We start from the raw sequence: 15148 nt of genomic DNA on the forward strand, positions 1-15148 counted from the left end.
GCCTCAGCTCTTGTTGGCCTGTCTACATACTGTGTCAGGTAACCCCCCTGTGCATATTGGTCAAAAACTGACCCATCTAAAGTGCTCGAACTGTAGCATTTCCCGTCAATATTTGGAATGTTAACGTTCCCCCATAACAACTACCTGGTTACTTTTGCTCCTGTCCAGAATCATCTTTGCAATCCTTTCCTCTACATCTCTGGAACTTTTTGGAGGCCTGTAGAAAACTCCCAACAGGGTGACCTCTCCTTTCCTGTTTCTAACCTCAGCCCATACTATCTCAGTAGACAAGTCCTCATTAAACGCCCTTTCTGCCACAGAATAATGTCCTTGACTAACAGTGCCACACCTCCCCCCCCGCCCTTTTTTTTTAAACCACCTTCCATGATCTTACTGAAACATCTAAACCCCGGAACCTGCAACAACCGTTCCTGTCCTTGCTCTATCCATGTCTCCAAAACGGCCGCAACATCAAAGTCCCAGGTACCAACCCATGCTACAAGTTCACCCACCTTATTCCGGATGCTCCTGGTATCAAAATAGACACATTGCAAACCATCTTCCGGCCTGCGACCTTGAAAACTTATTCATGACCTCACTACTCTCAACCTCCTGTACACCGGAGCTACAATTCAGGTTCCCATTCCCCCAGCTGAATTAGCTTAAACCTTCCGGAAGACCATTAGCAAATATCTCCCCCAGGATATTGGCACCTCTCTGGTTCAGGTGTAGACCATCCTGTTTGTAGAGGTCCCACCTACCCCAGAATGAGCCCCAATTATCCAGATATCTGAATCCCTCCCTTCCCCCATCATCCCTGTAGCCACGTGTTCAACTGCTCTGTCTCCCTATTCCTTGCCTCGCTTGCACGTGGCATAGGCAAAAAACCAGAGATAATAACTCTGTTTGTTCTGGCTCTAAGCTTCCACCCAAGCTCCTTGAACTTCTGCCTTACGTCCTCATCCTTTTTCCTACCTATGTCATTGGTGCCTATGTGGACCACGACTTGGGGCTGCTCCCCCTCCCCCTTTTAAGGATCCCAAAAACACTATCAGAGACATCATGCACCCTGGCACCTGGGAGGCAACACACCAACTGGGAGTCTGTCTTATTCCCACAGAATCTCCTATCTGTCCCCCTAACTATGGAGTCTCCAATGACAAATGCTCTCCTCCTCTTTATTTCCCTCCCTTCCCTTCTGAGCAGCAGGGGCAGACTCTGTGCCAGAGACCTGTACCCCATGGCTTACCCCAGTAAGTTTTTTTTTTTACTTTTTTTCTTCCCCCTCCCCCACCAACGGTATACTTGTTACTGAGGGGCACGGCCACAGGGGATCCCTACACTGTCTGCCTGTTCCCTTTCTGTCCCCTGACTGTAACCCATCCACCTTTTTTCTTGTACCTGAGGTGTGACTACCTTCCTGTAATTCTTCTCAATTAGCCCCGCAGCCTCCCGAATGATCCGAAGTTCATCCACCTCCAGCTCTAGTTCCCTAATGCGGTTTCCGAGGAGCTGGAGTTGGGTGCACTTCCCCCAGATGAAGTCAGTGGGGACACTCGGTGACCGTTACCTCCCACATTCTACAGGAGGAGCATGCAACTGCCCTGGCACCCATTCCTGTTCTAAATTCACACACGGACTATTGGGGAAAAAAAACTAGTAACCTTACCAAACAGCGCTCCGAACCTTTTTTAATTGGTTAGGGGAAGAGGAAAGGTGGGAAACACTACCCAAGTAGTGTTTTGGGTAAAGCAACCGTTCAAATACATTACCTCACGTACTCAACCATCCCGTGCCTGCTCCTGCTCAGCATGTGCTCTGCCTATTCATGAGGTAAGTTTATTTGTTTTAAAAAGGATTAAAATCCTGGTCAACTCCCGGTCCTTGCTGTCCTTGCTCCTGCTGCTGCTTCCCCATGCCTAAGGTATAGTTTAGTTTCATCTTGAGGTGAACTTTAGGCATGTACGTCTTTTCTATGATGTGTCTCTTAAAGAGCTGGGTAAGTAATGGGCGCCATTTGTTGTGCCTTTTGAGTCATACATGCATTTCTACTGAATTAGCTAAGCTTAGCTGTTGCACTTGGATTGCTAGAAGCAGGTTTGCTGTGGAAAAACATCTGTAACTGATTTCTGTAATGTAACTTTACCCGAACCATTGATGGGGAATAAGATGAGAAGAGTGTCAGTTGTAAGGCCCTTCCTTCTCTTATCCAATCACCACTGTCATCTTTTCACTTAGGTAACATGGAGGAGGGCTGTCGGTGTCATGATTCTGAAGTGAGGGGTTGACTTTAGTTACATGTTTTAAGTTGCATCAGATTTGGACAGCTCTTCCTTTTTTTTAGGTCAGCAGTTTGTTTTACAGGAGGTTAATTTTTAAGCAAGCAGAAGTTCCTTTAGTTATTTATAAATCTACCTATAGACTATCTATCATTTCCCTAAGCACTTTTTAAGCTACATTTTCTCAATAATTCTTTTCTTTGTATGTTCTTTTTCCAGTTTGTAATAAATGCAGATCATAAAATGGGCTTCAAAGAACATTTTACAGTATTATCTTATGGAATATTAATTACTGTGTGCCTGATAAAAATTAAAATATATTTAAAAGCCTTCAGTAAAAAACAATTTTTAATGTGGTGGTTTTGATGATGATAATAGACCAAACACATGAATTATAATTCTTTTATAATTAACTGTTAAGGGGCATAATGTAGTATGCTTTTAACTCCCAGATAGTGTTCAGTTTCGAAGTGAATGTCAGTTGTGAATAAATGCTATTCAGTAACAAAAGTTAGAATATTCCCATTCGTTCGTAACCTAAATGTATTAGAACATTGCACATATGTTCAACAGAGAAACTGCATATTTTTGAAAGATCCTTTTTGAAATATGCATTTGTCGCAACTAGTTTCAATCAGTAATTTGTCATCAGAAAATTGATTCTGTACCTCAAACAACCAGCAAGCGTTCAGTAAAATTATTCCATGTTGAATATTTTCGCCATTGATGCTATTTTGATAATCACGTTCAGAGTTCTGGCATTTTGAAAATTGAGCAATATTATACGTAAAACTAATTAAATTGTCAATTTTTGAAGTTTGAAGTGCATATTTTTAATTGGAGACCAGTCAGTGTTGCAGTGAAATAAGACTTCAGACATTTTTCTGAAGAAGGGCCTAGGCCCTAATCGTCAGCCTTCCGGCTCCACTGCTGCTTGGCCTGCTGTGTTCATCCAGCTCTACACCTTGTTATCTCTTTAGTCTTGATGAATTCTTTTAGCCAAATATTACTCCTAAATTTGTGCCTAATTCATTCTGTATATTATGTTGATTGATTAAGATTTTTGAATACACTAACTGATCTCTTTGTCAAATTCAATAGTGGGGAGGTAGGATGGTCTTTAAATAGAAAGTCTCAAACCATTTTAAAAAAAAAATCTACTCATCCTCCGAACAAGAATGGAAGGCTCCCATCCCTCTAACAAGACAGTTTAAACCAACTCATTATAGTAGAACTGTGCATTTAATTCATAGTTCCTTGATTGGTTTTATCTTTCAGTTCCAAAGATTGATTTCTCATCATTTACTACTTGTGCCTTATACTATCCCTGACGTGTTGAATTCTCAAACTGTTTTAGTTGTGGAAACTTAACTAAATGCTCTAGTTTGGCATGCTGCTGGGCAACAGTAAAATAGCAATACAAACCTAAGGTACTCACTGTCTTTCTTCCAATAAAATAGCTTATTCTAAGAATTTGGGTAGTAACAAAACAAGAAATTAGCATCGGGAAAGATTTTTTTTTCCATATCAAGCAACTAGTTTTAATTTTGGTCTTTCTGCATATAAAAGTAAGAAATTGTACATTACTCAATTATTTCATTTTTAACATTTGGGGATTTTGATGACTGGTATAACTAATACACTGTTAATCTGCACACTAACTATTAAATTCCAGTAACCGCTCCCCCCTGCCACCTCATTATTGTAGCTCCTCTCTAAGTTTCCTACATACCTAGCCTTTAGCAGGTAAATGCCTTAATTAAAACAACTAATCATGAAGACATTGTCCTATCAGTAGTTGGTAATAATGGGTAATTTAAGGTTTACTTTTCACTTCTTCTTTTTAAAATTAATTCACGAGATGAGGGCATTGTTGGCTAGGCCAGAATTTATTGCCCAGCATGCAGTTAAGAGTGAAGCACAATGTGGTCTGGAGGCATGTATAGACTAGACCAAGTAAGGGCCACCACTTTCTTCCCTAAAGGACATTGCTGTTTTTCAGGAAAAATGCATTTGATTCACTCATGATTTCATTTGAGTTTTTGCTTTTATTGAATTCAAATTCTACCATCTGCCATGTCAGGATTTGAACTTGACTTGACTGAACGCTACCTGGGCCTCTGGATTAATAGCCTAGCAATAACGCTTCTAGGTTGTTGCCTCACCTTAGTGTTTTGTTTACTGAAGATAAATTGGCAAAACTGCATTATGATTTAGCATTGGAAATTAAATTTTATACAGTCAAATATAGATTTGTAAATTTAATGGTTTGCACAATGATATGCACAGAGCAATAATTTTCAAGAGAAATTTGAACTTCACTTTAGTAGCTAAAAGAATGACATGAAAGTACTTCGCATTTTAAGATGTTCACTGTGTCAAAAGACTAAAAACACTTGACTAAAGACTTGTGGACAGCTGATACTTTCTATCTTAGAATAGAAAACGCACTTTCAAAAAATACAGTGCACAGGTACTGCCTAGTAAGCATATTTAATTCTTCCAGAAACAGCCAAAAATAATTCTTGGTTCTTGAGAGCTTACAACTTTTCTTTTCTCAGCCTTAACCCTTGAGCTATACCTCACAGTGAGATTATTAAAGGAATCCTCCCTCTAGAACAAGTTAGGCAAATCCTACTGCTTTGCTAAAACTCAAGAAATTGGTTCTTGATTGAGCTGTTGCCACCTCCCCCCCCCCCCCAACCCTCCCATTCTAGAAATGAAATTCAGTCCATAAAATATGTTTGTCTTGTTAGACATAAACCATTACATGAGAACGGAACCAGAAAAACCTGAGAATTAGTGGGGTGTATATTTTTTGATCACCAAATATTCTGTTTCACAATTTGTGTACATATCACTTCTTCTGTTTTGTTTTTCTTATCAGGTATTCTGGAAGATCAACGCTTGAATAGCCTACAAAATGGTACAATTGAGCAACAGATTGGGAATGTGTGGTACAATGCTGCACCATTATCAATATGGTGGCAAATTCCACAGTATGTAATGATCGGGGTTAGTGAAATATTTGCAAGCATAGCAGGTGAGTATGGAAAATAAAGCTATTGGTCTTTAGATTATTCAGATAATTGTCACCTTGTACATCCTCAAGGATTTTGTGTATATAATTTTGCTGCTGAAAATAAGTCATTGTTCTTTTAACTGCAAGGCAAGAAAGCAACTAAATTCAGCTAATTTCAATTAGATGTGAAGATCAAGTATTGTGGATGTTTTATTAAAGAGATTGAAAGACAACCTTGGAATTGGTTTCTAGGTTGCCATGTGTGTATATTTTAACATTGTTCAGGTTGGCCTCTTTTAATTTACGATATAATAAAATTGCACTTCAACCACATGTACTGAACAGAAAGCAAATGTTGCTACCAAGTTTTCATGCTCCCAATTTTAGTTTCTATTCAAAATACCACAACGCATACATACATACGTCTGTCCGTCCATCCATCCATCCCACGTGTCTATACCAGGCCGTTACAGGTCGTGGCTGCACATGCAGCTTTTAGTTTGTTTTCAATGTCTCCGCCTGTTCCACTTGTTACGAACAATAGTTTTGCTTAACTTTGCATAATGTGAGCATCACTGGCCACGCCAGTATTTATTGCGCATTCCTAACTGCCCTTGAGAAGGTAGTAGTGAGCTAACATCTTGAACTGGTGCATTATAAGGAGTGTAGATACACTGTGTGGTTAGAGTTCCAGGATTTTTGATCCAACAAACATGAAATGGTAGCATAGTGCCAACTCAGGATGGTACGTGGTTTGAAGAGGAACTTGCAGTTGCGGTGTTCCCATGCATCTGCTACTCTTGTTCTTCTGGTTCATATTAGGTTTTGAATAAGTTATTTGTTACCTCTTTGGGACTTGACTAAATATTTTGTAAGTCACGCCACCGCAATATTGTATGCACCTCTGACATTTCAACATTTAATTCTAGCTACACAAATCAAATACTTGATGCTTTTTGATGTATCACATTATTAATCAAAATGGAAGTTTAAAGTTGACTTTTTTTTGATGCTGAATGCATTGTAATTCTTTCAGGATCACATTTTAGTTTGCCTTACATTTAGTTGTATTTATTTCATTTAATGAAGCTGCTAGGTAGTGACTAAAAATTGATATCAATCAGGTGCAATTGATTTGTAAACTAATAAAACATTACTGAAACCAAGGTTAATATTAGGTATATGAAAACAGAGGTTGCTGGAAAAGCTCAGCAAGTCTGGCAGATTCTGAAGAGATATCAGTGTTAACGTTTTGTGCCGGATGACCCTTTGTCAGAACACCGGTCTCTGTAGAGTACACATGGCCAAATCCTGGATGTTCACTCATCGCAGAGATGGTTTGATACATTTAGGATCTTGTATGACATTTTGTAGATATCCAATGTCAAGTAAGGTGGCCTTTGATACTTTGTAGTTGTAATTAAGTTCAGCAATTTTTCCTTGGTTGTGTTAATATCTTAACATTTTTCAATATAATTGTCAGTAAATTACTTCAGTTAAGCATAAGTGATTTTTAAAAAAAATCAGTCTCCGCAAAGAAAATCTGTAGATTCAATGTGGACTCTCAAATATGCTGGCTTTACTACCCTAAACTATATTTTGTGCATTCCACCGCATGTTTTATCTATAAACATAACAAACCTTGCATTGTTTTTTGCCAGAATCATGGCATTAGGCAGATTAAAGAAACCCCTGAGGGAGTGCCGCACTGTCGGAGGATCAGTACAGAAGGAGTGCTGTCAACTAGCATGCTAAAATAAAATAGTCATTATGCAGTTTCAGAATACAAAGACAAGACATTCAACCAAGAAGTTCAACTTCATGAAACACTTAAAATTAATGTTCATTTGTCCTATACTTAGATTAGTTGCATAGGCTTGAAGCTAGCCAAGAAGTCGTCGGTAAGGAGCATTATATTGCAGCCCAGAATACATAATAGGTAATTTAGTAACCCACCCAGAATCAACCTAGTTAATCATCATCTCAGCCTCCAATGCCAGAGTATCTCCTGAAATAGTAGGAACTGCAGATGCTGGAGACTTTTCAGAGATAGTAGGAACTTTTTCTGAGGAAGAGTCCAGGCCCGAAACGTCAGCCTTCCTGCTTGTCTGATGCTGCTTGGCCTGCTGTGTTCAGCCAGCTCTGCACCTTTGTTATCCCAGTATATCTCCTGTCTGCTAAAAGGATTAAGATTGTACATTGTATTCCAAGTGTGGTCTACCTAGTACATTGTAGTTTTAGCAAAGTCTGTGTATTTTCATACTTCATTTCCTTTTGGAAAAATTGGTCAGTATTCCATTTGCCTTCCCTATAACAGTGATTGTAATGAGGTCCACCTGGCTGACCTCATCGAATGAGTTCCCAGATTGGGGCTGGTCCAATCAGGGAGCTCCGGCTGACAGATGAGAACAAGAATAACATACATCCTGTTTGCTCTGAGAGAGCTGGACAGTGTCAAGGGCTCTCCACGTGTAAGTAAAGGGTGACTTGGTGACAGGAAACTGTTATTTCACCTAATATTTAATGAACTTGGATGCTGATTTGTGCATGAAGGCCCTCAAGTCCCTCTGCATTTTTCTGTCAACTTTTCCTATTATAGATAATGGTTAGCTCTTCATGCCATAGTGCATAACCTTGCATTTTAAAGTGGTTGTCTGAGATTAGGTGTTAGTGAGGATTAATTAGGTAAAAGGTGTAACCACTTCAGGCAGCAATTACAATTTGTTGATCTTTGGGTTTAGTGAGACAGGCCAAGGAGCAGGAAGGCAACCTACTGCCAGGAGGCAAGGTGGAACTTCAAAATGGGTCAGAGAAGTTGACAGCCATTTGTTTAACCCACTTAGCAGGTTTTACTATGCGTTTTCCAGCAACTGAAATAAGGTGAGGGCTGGAACGACGTGTCTTTGCATCACTCCTTGTGGGGCACGAAAGCTCCCAGATTTGTTGATCATTGGAACCCTCCACCTCGGGGTCGTGGATCTAATCTACCTGGTCCTGCTGTGTCTCCTAATCAAATGGATGCTAATAAGGCAAACATCCAGGTGGCAAATCTGTTAGTGAAATACTTGCTCTGTGGAATTAAAACTCTGCATCAGAACTCAAGAACCACAGCCCGATTGAGTAACCCAAATTTCTAGACTTCTGTCAAACTCTACTGGTCCTACCTGCATCACACCCCTCAGTAAATATTGGGCTTGTGTCAGATGGTGCACTCAACTAGATTTTATCTGTTGATATTAGAACTAATTGCCTTGCAAAACCCAATACCTAGATGAACACTCCATACCTTCAATAATATTGTTTATATCCTTGTATAGTATGTAAGCTACTTTTTTTATTTGCAAGAATCTATGAGTCTTTCCTACAGCCACAGGAGACTGTGTATGCCAGTGCTTATCTGGCATTCTGTTCCTTCATGGAACACACTTGGCTTGGTGATCATGGCTTAGGCAATGATATCACTGAGGGCATAGACCCTTCGAACTACCCCTACTGGTCTGGTTATTCTGCACCATACTCTTGCCATCTAGTAAGCTGCAGTAACCTGCAGCTTATCTGGCATTAGTTCTGTAAAAAGAAAAAGCATTAAAGGTATTCAGAAGATAATTCTTAGGGAAATCTGGAAATTCTTGAGATATGCTTCCCTGCCATAAAGTGGGCAGTAGATTTGTTCATGCCAAATTCCACCATACCCTTCCGTAATGGTGTAAATGGGAATTGAGGTAGAAATGAGTTCCACTCCATTTTCAGGCTCTCAAATCAGATCCAGCCTATGATGTTTTGTTCCAATTTAAAAGTTGGTGCTTTTAATCTTCAAAAAAAAATGTGTTGCGTTGAAAAGCTGGTATTTGGTTTTGAATATGTTTGTTTACATTCACCTGCTGCAGTTCTAAAAAAATCATTAATATTCAATTACTGCATTTTAGTTTTATTAGTGTAATATATAAAATTGAAGAACAGTAATTAACTGAATATTATATGTGGAACTGGAAATTGTTGTCTTAGTTGTTTACCATGTTATACACTTAATAGTAATTGAATTTTGTATACTAAGCAATTTAAATTTTGTGACACTATATTGTATCTCTTTCCCATTATACAGTAGCAAATTATGAAAGATGGGATAGAAAGTAATTTTCCAAATTAGCGTTGGGGGGTAGAAATGGTGACAGATGGAGTTTAAAATAGAAAATTGAGAAGAGATCCATTCTGAACCTCAAAGACAAATCTGTTCCCTTTGGTAGAACAGTCCAAAGCAAGAGCACATAACCTTAACCTTAAAATTATACCATGTCATTTTAGGGATTGACGAAATCACTTCCTTCCACATTTCCACTATTCAATTATGTAAATCTGGAAAACCCATTGAGGCCAGATCAATTGAAAAATGTCACTAGTCAATTCCAGCTGAACATGTTCGAGGAAACATTGGCAGAAGAGACCTCACAGAAAACTGGTGACAGAGTGTGACTGGGTTCTCATGGAAAATGCATCCCAGAGACTGGCTTGGGAAAGAGGAGTTAATGTAGGCATTCACTGATTCTCTGGGAATTCAAAATCCCAGCTTTGAACATATTTGAGTGGTGAGAGGACTAAGGTCAAAGCTCTGGTGCCCTAATTCCAATCGCAGTTGTTAGAAATACTGCAGCAATATTTTCAGCAAACCCATACAGACAAATTATTTGCATGGCACTGGAGCAGAATTTGCGACTTTATTCCTCACCGGTGCAATCAGAAGTTCTACTGGGACAACCTCCCTTGCTGGCCCAGGCTTATTGACTCCTCTGAACACATCAGCTTTAATTGGCAAATGGAACAAGTTTGTTGTGAAGGCATATCGTGCTTCAAGCTTAGAGGGTTAAAGAAAGCTTTAGTCACTTTGTGCAAAAATGGAATTTTTTTTCTCTCTCCATCTGTTTTTAATGGAATGATTTGACTCCTTACTTGTATTCATTGCCGTTACGTGAGCATTATTGCTCATACTTGGTTACTCAATGAAATTCAGAGTACGCCAATTTCATTGCAGCCTGCCAAAATCCCAGCCAATTGCACTCCTTTTGACACTTGCTTTGGTTTAAGAAGGCCTAAATTTAAGTAGGCGAAACTGAGCTTGATGCTTTGTAGTTCAGTGACCCCACTATGTTGTAATGGGAGTTGGAATTTCTTTCCCCTTGTTTGCTGATCATGAGTCAAGGGACTGATTTGTTAAAATCCTCTCTTTAAAATGTCTTCCAATGCTTTCTTTGTCTTTGCGAGATTTCATGCTAATTCTAATGAACTCCTAGATGTTGAGTTGGCAGTGCTAATGTGTATTGTCCGTTTTCCATTTGAATAATAGTCTGCCTTTTTTTGAATTTTTTTGTCTGAAGTGCATGACCTCCAAGTTTTCCTACGTTGAAATCCATCTCCCAGATTGTTGCCCACTCACCTGACCTATCTATAACCTGTTATAGATTCCTTGTGGCCACATTGCAACATACCTTCTGGCTTATTTTTGAATCGTCAGGCAATTTGGATACATGACAGTGTGCCCCCTTCTCCAAGTCATTGATGGAGATAATAAATAGTGGTCCTATGACTGTTCCTTGTAATACTCCACTAGTTACAGCTTTCCAACTTGAAAAAGATTCATTAATCCCAACTCTGTCTTTTAACTATGAACCGACCCTCAATCCATACCAACGTATTACCCTCATTACTGTGAGCCCATATCCTGTGCATGAGTTTTTTTTTGATGCGGGACCTCATTGAATGTTGTCTAGAGATCCAAATGCACTACATCCTTTCATTCTTTTTTTATCAATGCTGATTGTTGTATCCTAAAGGAACTCTAGCAAATTTTGTCAATCACAACTTTCCTTTTGCAAAGTTATATTGCCTCCATTTGTTTGCATTAAGCTTTTCTTAAAATGTCTTGCTATTCCCTCCTTTGTAATGGACTTTTACATTTTCCCTTTGACAGATGCTAAGTTAACTAGCTGATTAGTTTCTTACTTTGTGTCTAACTCCCTCTTTAAGAGATATCATGTTGGCTGTTTTCCAATCCGCTGGAATGCTCCCAGAATCCAGAGAGCTCTATCAACCAATACCACCTCAATGTCTACAGCCATTCCATTTAGAACTCTTGGATATATAGGCCATCAGGTTCTAGCAACTTGTCTGCCTTCATCCCATAGTTGTCAAATAATTGTCCCTTACGGAAAAGATAGTGTTACAAGTCCTTTCCTCCCATTAGGACCTTTTGCTTCTGAAATTTTTTGGGATGTTTATAGTCTTCTCCACTGTGTGAAGACCAGTGCAATATATTGGTTTAAAGTATCTGTCACTTCTTCGCTGTTCCCTGTTATCAATTGCTGTGTTACATTCTCCAAGGGTCCCTTCCTTGTGTTACCTACTTTCTTTCCGTATACAATTGTTAGAAACTGATGGCCTATATCCAAAGGTTCTAAATGGAATGGCTGGCTGTAGACAGTTTACTCCCATAATCAATTTTCTCCCTTTTTTTGTTAGGTTTTTTTGTCATTTGTTGCTAATTGTAAAACTTTGCCAATCCTCTGTCTATCACTAGTTTTCACTGCTTATTTGCCTTAATTTTCAATGACATACTCTCCCTGACTGCCTTTACCTTTGTGAACTACAGGTGGTTCATCCTTCCCATTGAGGCCATTTTTTTTGCTCGGAATAAACTTTGCTCAGTGCTATGAAATACTTCCACTGCTCGTTGACTAATCTTTTTCTGCTTAGACAATTTTCTCAGGCAACGCATTCTTTACATCTGTCATTGCTCTTATTTAAGTTGAGGACACTGATTTGAGACCCAAATTGCTCTTGCTCAAACTGAATTTGAAAGTATACTATATTGTGATCTCTGTACTGCAGAGAATCCTTAACTCAGATTTTTCTCTCTCATTAATGCTACCTCATTGCACAAAGTTAGTCTGTTCCCATATCCTCTAAGAAGTAATCCCTAATGCACTCAACAAAGTTGCTCTCTAAGTTACCCTGTCCATCTGATTTGTCCAGTCAATATGCAGGTTAAAATCGCCCAAGACAACTGGAGTGCCCTCCTTGCATGCTTCCATTTGTTAGCTGCCATCTCTGCCACCTCCAGTGGGATGCTGCCGCCAGGGGGACATTCCCCTCCCCTCCTTTGTCAGCCTTACAGGGGACTATTCCCTCTAGGTCATTTTGGTCCACGCTTCCTCCCATTCCAATCCCTACGCTCACGCCCACAGCACTTTCCCATTGCAATTGCAGAAGGTGTAGCACCTGCCTGTTTACCACCTCCCTCTTTATTCTCCAAGGCCCCAGACACACCTTCCAGGTGAAGCAACGATTTACCTGCTCTTTGTTTAATCTAGTCCACTATATTTGGCTTTACATCGGGGAGACGAAATGCAGACAAGGCAGCATCTTTGCAGAACACCTACATGGTGTCTGCAAAAATGACCCTGAGCTTCCTGCTGCCTGCCAATTCACAGGCCAGATGTTCCCTGGCAGCATATGACTCAGGTTTGCTGCAATGTTCCAATGAATGAAGTCTGAGCTGGAAGAATAGCATCTCATTTTCTGCTTGGGAACCCTGCAGCCTTCAGGACTTGCTGTCTAATTATACTATCTGTTATTAAACCCATGTGGTCCAAGACCACGACTCTTGATAGTCTTGTGTTTCTTCTTGCCTGGTAAGGGTGAGTTATGGTTTGTACTTGCACTTCAATTTTAACTTAATGAAGCAAACATTAAAAATTGTGTTTGCACAGATATTAAGCAGATTCAGTACAAAGAATATATTTCAGAATTAAAATGTAATTTTTTTTTGTTTTGTGAATGTGAAAGAAGATGTGCTGCTTACATTTCCGTTCAAAGCTGGAAAACCTTTTCAGTAGACCAAAGTTGAATTGTTATCCAACTCCTTGTTCTTTGATATTACACCTAAAAAATGTGCTTTCCATTTTGTGGCTTTTCAGGTCTGGAGTTTGCTTACTCAGCTGCCCCCAAGTCTATGCAAAGTGCTATCATGGGCCTGTTCTTTTTCTTTACTGGAGTTGGTTCCTTTGTTGGGTCAGGACTTCTAGCCCTTGTATCTGTTGATTCGATTGGTTGGATGAACTGCAAGAGTGATTTTGGTGAGTAAACATCTTTTGATGCCAATAGATTAGAGGTCTAAAATATAGTATTTAACCAAATGAAAATGACTTGTTCCAATTTTCATATTTGCTATTCTAATCCAAACATACATGCCTCCAGCATAATTAATTCCTTTTGGTAAATGGAACATTGTGTTACTTAGAAACATTTTCATTCACCTCTGAATTAAGGTCAAAATATAGTTTAATTTACCTTGCCCTAATTGTTGGATGTCAAGTCAGTGCCTATTTCCTTAACTGGTTGAATTTAATTATTTCCTTGAAATTGATTCAGGGTAACTCACCTGTTCATAATGCTATTAAATTGTAAGGAAAGATATAGGTTACTTTGATCTATAAACTCTAATTAATTATTTTTCTTTTTTTAGGTTAGCAACAATGTAAGGTTGAATGAAATCCAGTAAATTGGTTACTTCAAATAGAGTATAAATCTGTCCAAAGGCTGAACACTGTTAAAGTGTTGTTAAAATCACCTTGAGGAGTAAAATGTCATCATACAAAAATATGCCATTGGAAAAACTATATCTAAGTTACAGAAACAGTCAGATACATTAGCCCTACTAACCATTCACATTTTATGACATATTACTGACGTGCTGCATTACAATATACAAATTCTCCCTTGTATATTTGGTGAGGAACGTGCTCCTTACTGATCTGCAAAATCCCCTGTCTGACAGTAACTAAATACTTATGCAGTTGAATTAATTGAAAGACTGCAATTTAATTTTCCATGCTTTCAGTGTACCTGTTCAAGGCGAGAAAGAAATCTGGAAGAGAAAATGAATCTGATGGCAACCGTATAACCATTGTTACTGATCCCTCTTGAGTAGTGAATAAAATTGTTTAATAGCATAATCATAGGCATTTCACTTTCAGTGTACACTAACTACAATTACATGACTACATTTATACAACATTAGTCCCAAGATTAGTTTTCCAAAGCAATGGAAGAGTTCTTAAAAATATACTAATGCACATCTAGTTAACAAAATGTATAATAGAGCAGTAAAGTATAACTATTTCATGTTTTTTCAATATGAAAATAATTTGGTGTAGGTAGCCCGAAATGCTATTGGGAGAGTTCCAGCATTTTGACCTAGTGACACTGAAGGAACAGTGCTATTTCCAAGTTGGGATGGTGACTGGCTTGGAGGGGAACATGCAGGTTGTAGTGTTTCCATTATAACTTTTAAATGGCAGACCTTATGGTTTGAAAAGTGCTATCTAAGGAGCCTTGGTGCATTTCTACAGTACATCTTGTAAAAAGTAAACACTGCTGCTAGTGAGCCTCAGTGGTGGAGGGCATGTTTGTGGATATGAATTGATCAAGCAGGCTGCTTTGTATGGGATGGTGCGAAGCTTCTTGAGTACTGTTGGGCTGTACTTAACCAGGCAAGTTGGAAATACTTCAGTGCACTCCTGACTTGTGCCTTGTTGATGGCAGACAGATTTTGAGTAGTCAGGAAATGAGTTATTTGCTGCAGCGTTCCCAGCCTCCCACCTGCTCTTGTAGAATCTACAATACTGGTCCAGTTTGGTTTCTAGTCAATGGTAATCTCCTGATTTCTGTTAGTGGGGCATTCAGTGATGATTATGCTATTGAATGTTAAGGGATGGTGGTTAGATTCTCTTTTGTTGGAGATGGTCATTGCTTTGCAGTTTTGTGGTGCAAACTATTTGCCACCTGTCATTCGTAC

General features: G+C 39.1%; 1 protein-coding gene across 1 annotated transcript in view; it reads left to right on the forward strand.

The window, feature by feature from the left end:
- The window catches only part of slc15a4 (solute carrier family 15 member 4), a 73468-nt gene that overhangs the window by 43672 nt on the left and 14648 nt on the right, over positions 1 to 15148 (forward strand). The window contains exons 6-7 of the mRNA XM_048556343.2: positions 5167 to 5322; positions 13269 to 13427. Coding sequence (XP_048412300.1) covers positions 5167 to 5322; positions 13269 to 13427 — 315 coding nt within the window. The remainder of the gene's footprint in view (positions 1 to 5166; positions 5323 to 13268; positions 13428 to 15148) is intronic.

The sequence above is a fragment of the Stegostoma tigrinum genome, chromosome 26 (assembly GCF_030684315.1).
Source record: "Stegostoma tigrinum isolate sSteTig4 chromosome 26, sSteTig4.hap1, whole genome shotgun sequence".
NCBI lineage: Eukaryota > Metazoa > Chordata > Chondrichthyes > Orectolobiformes > Stegostomatidae > Stegostoma > Stegostoma tigrinum.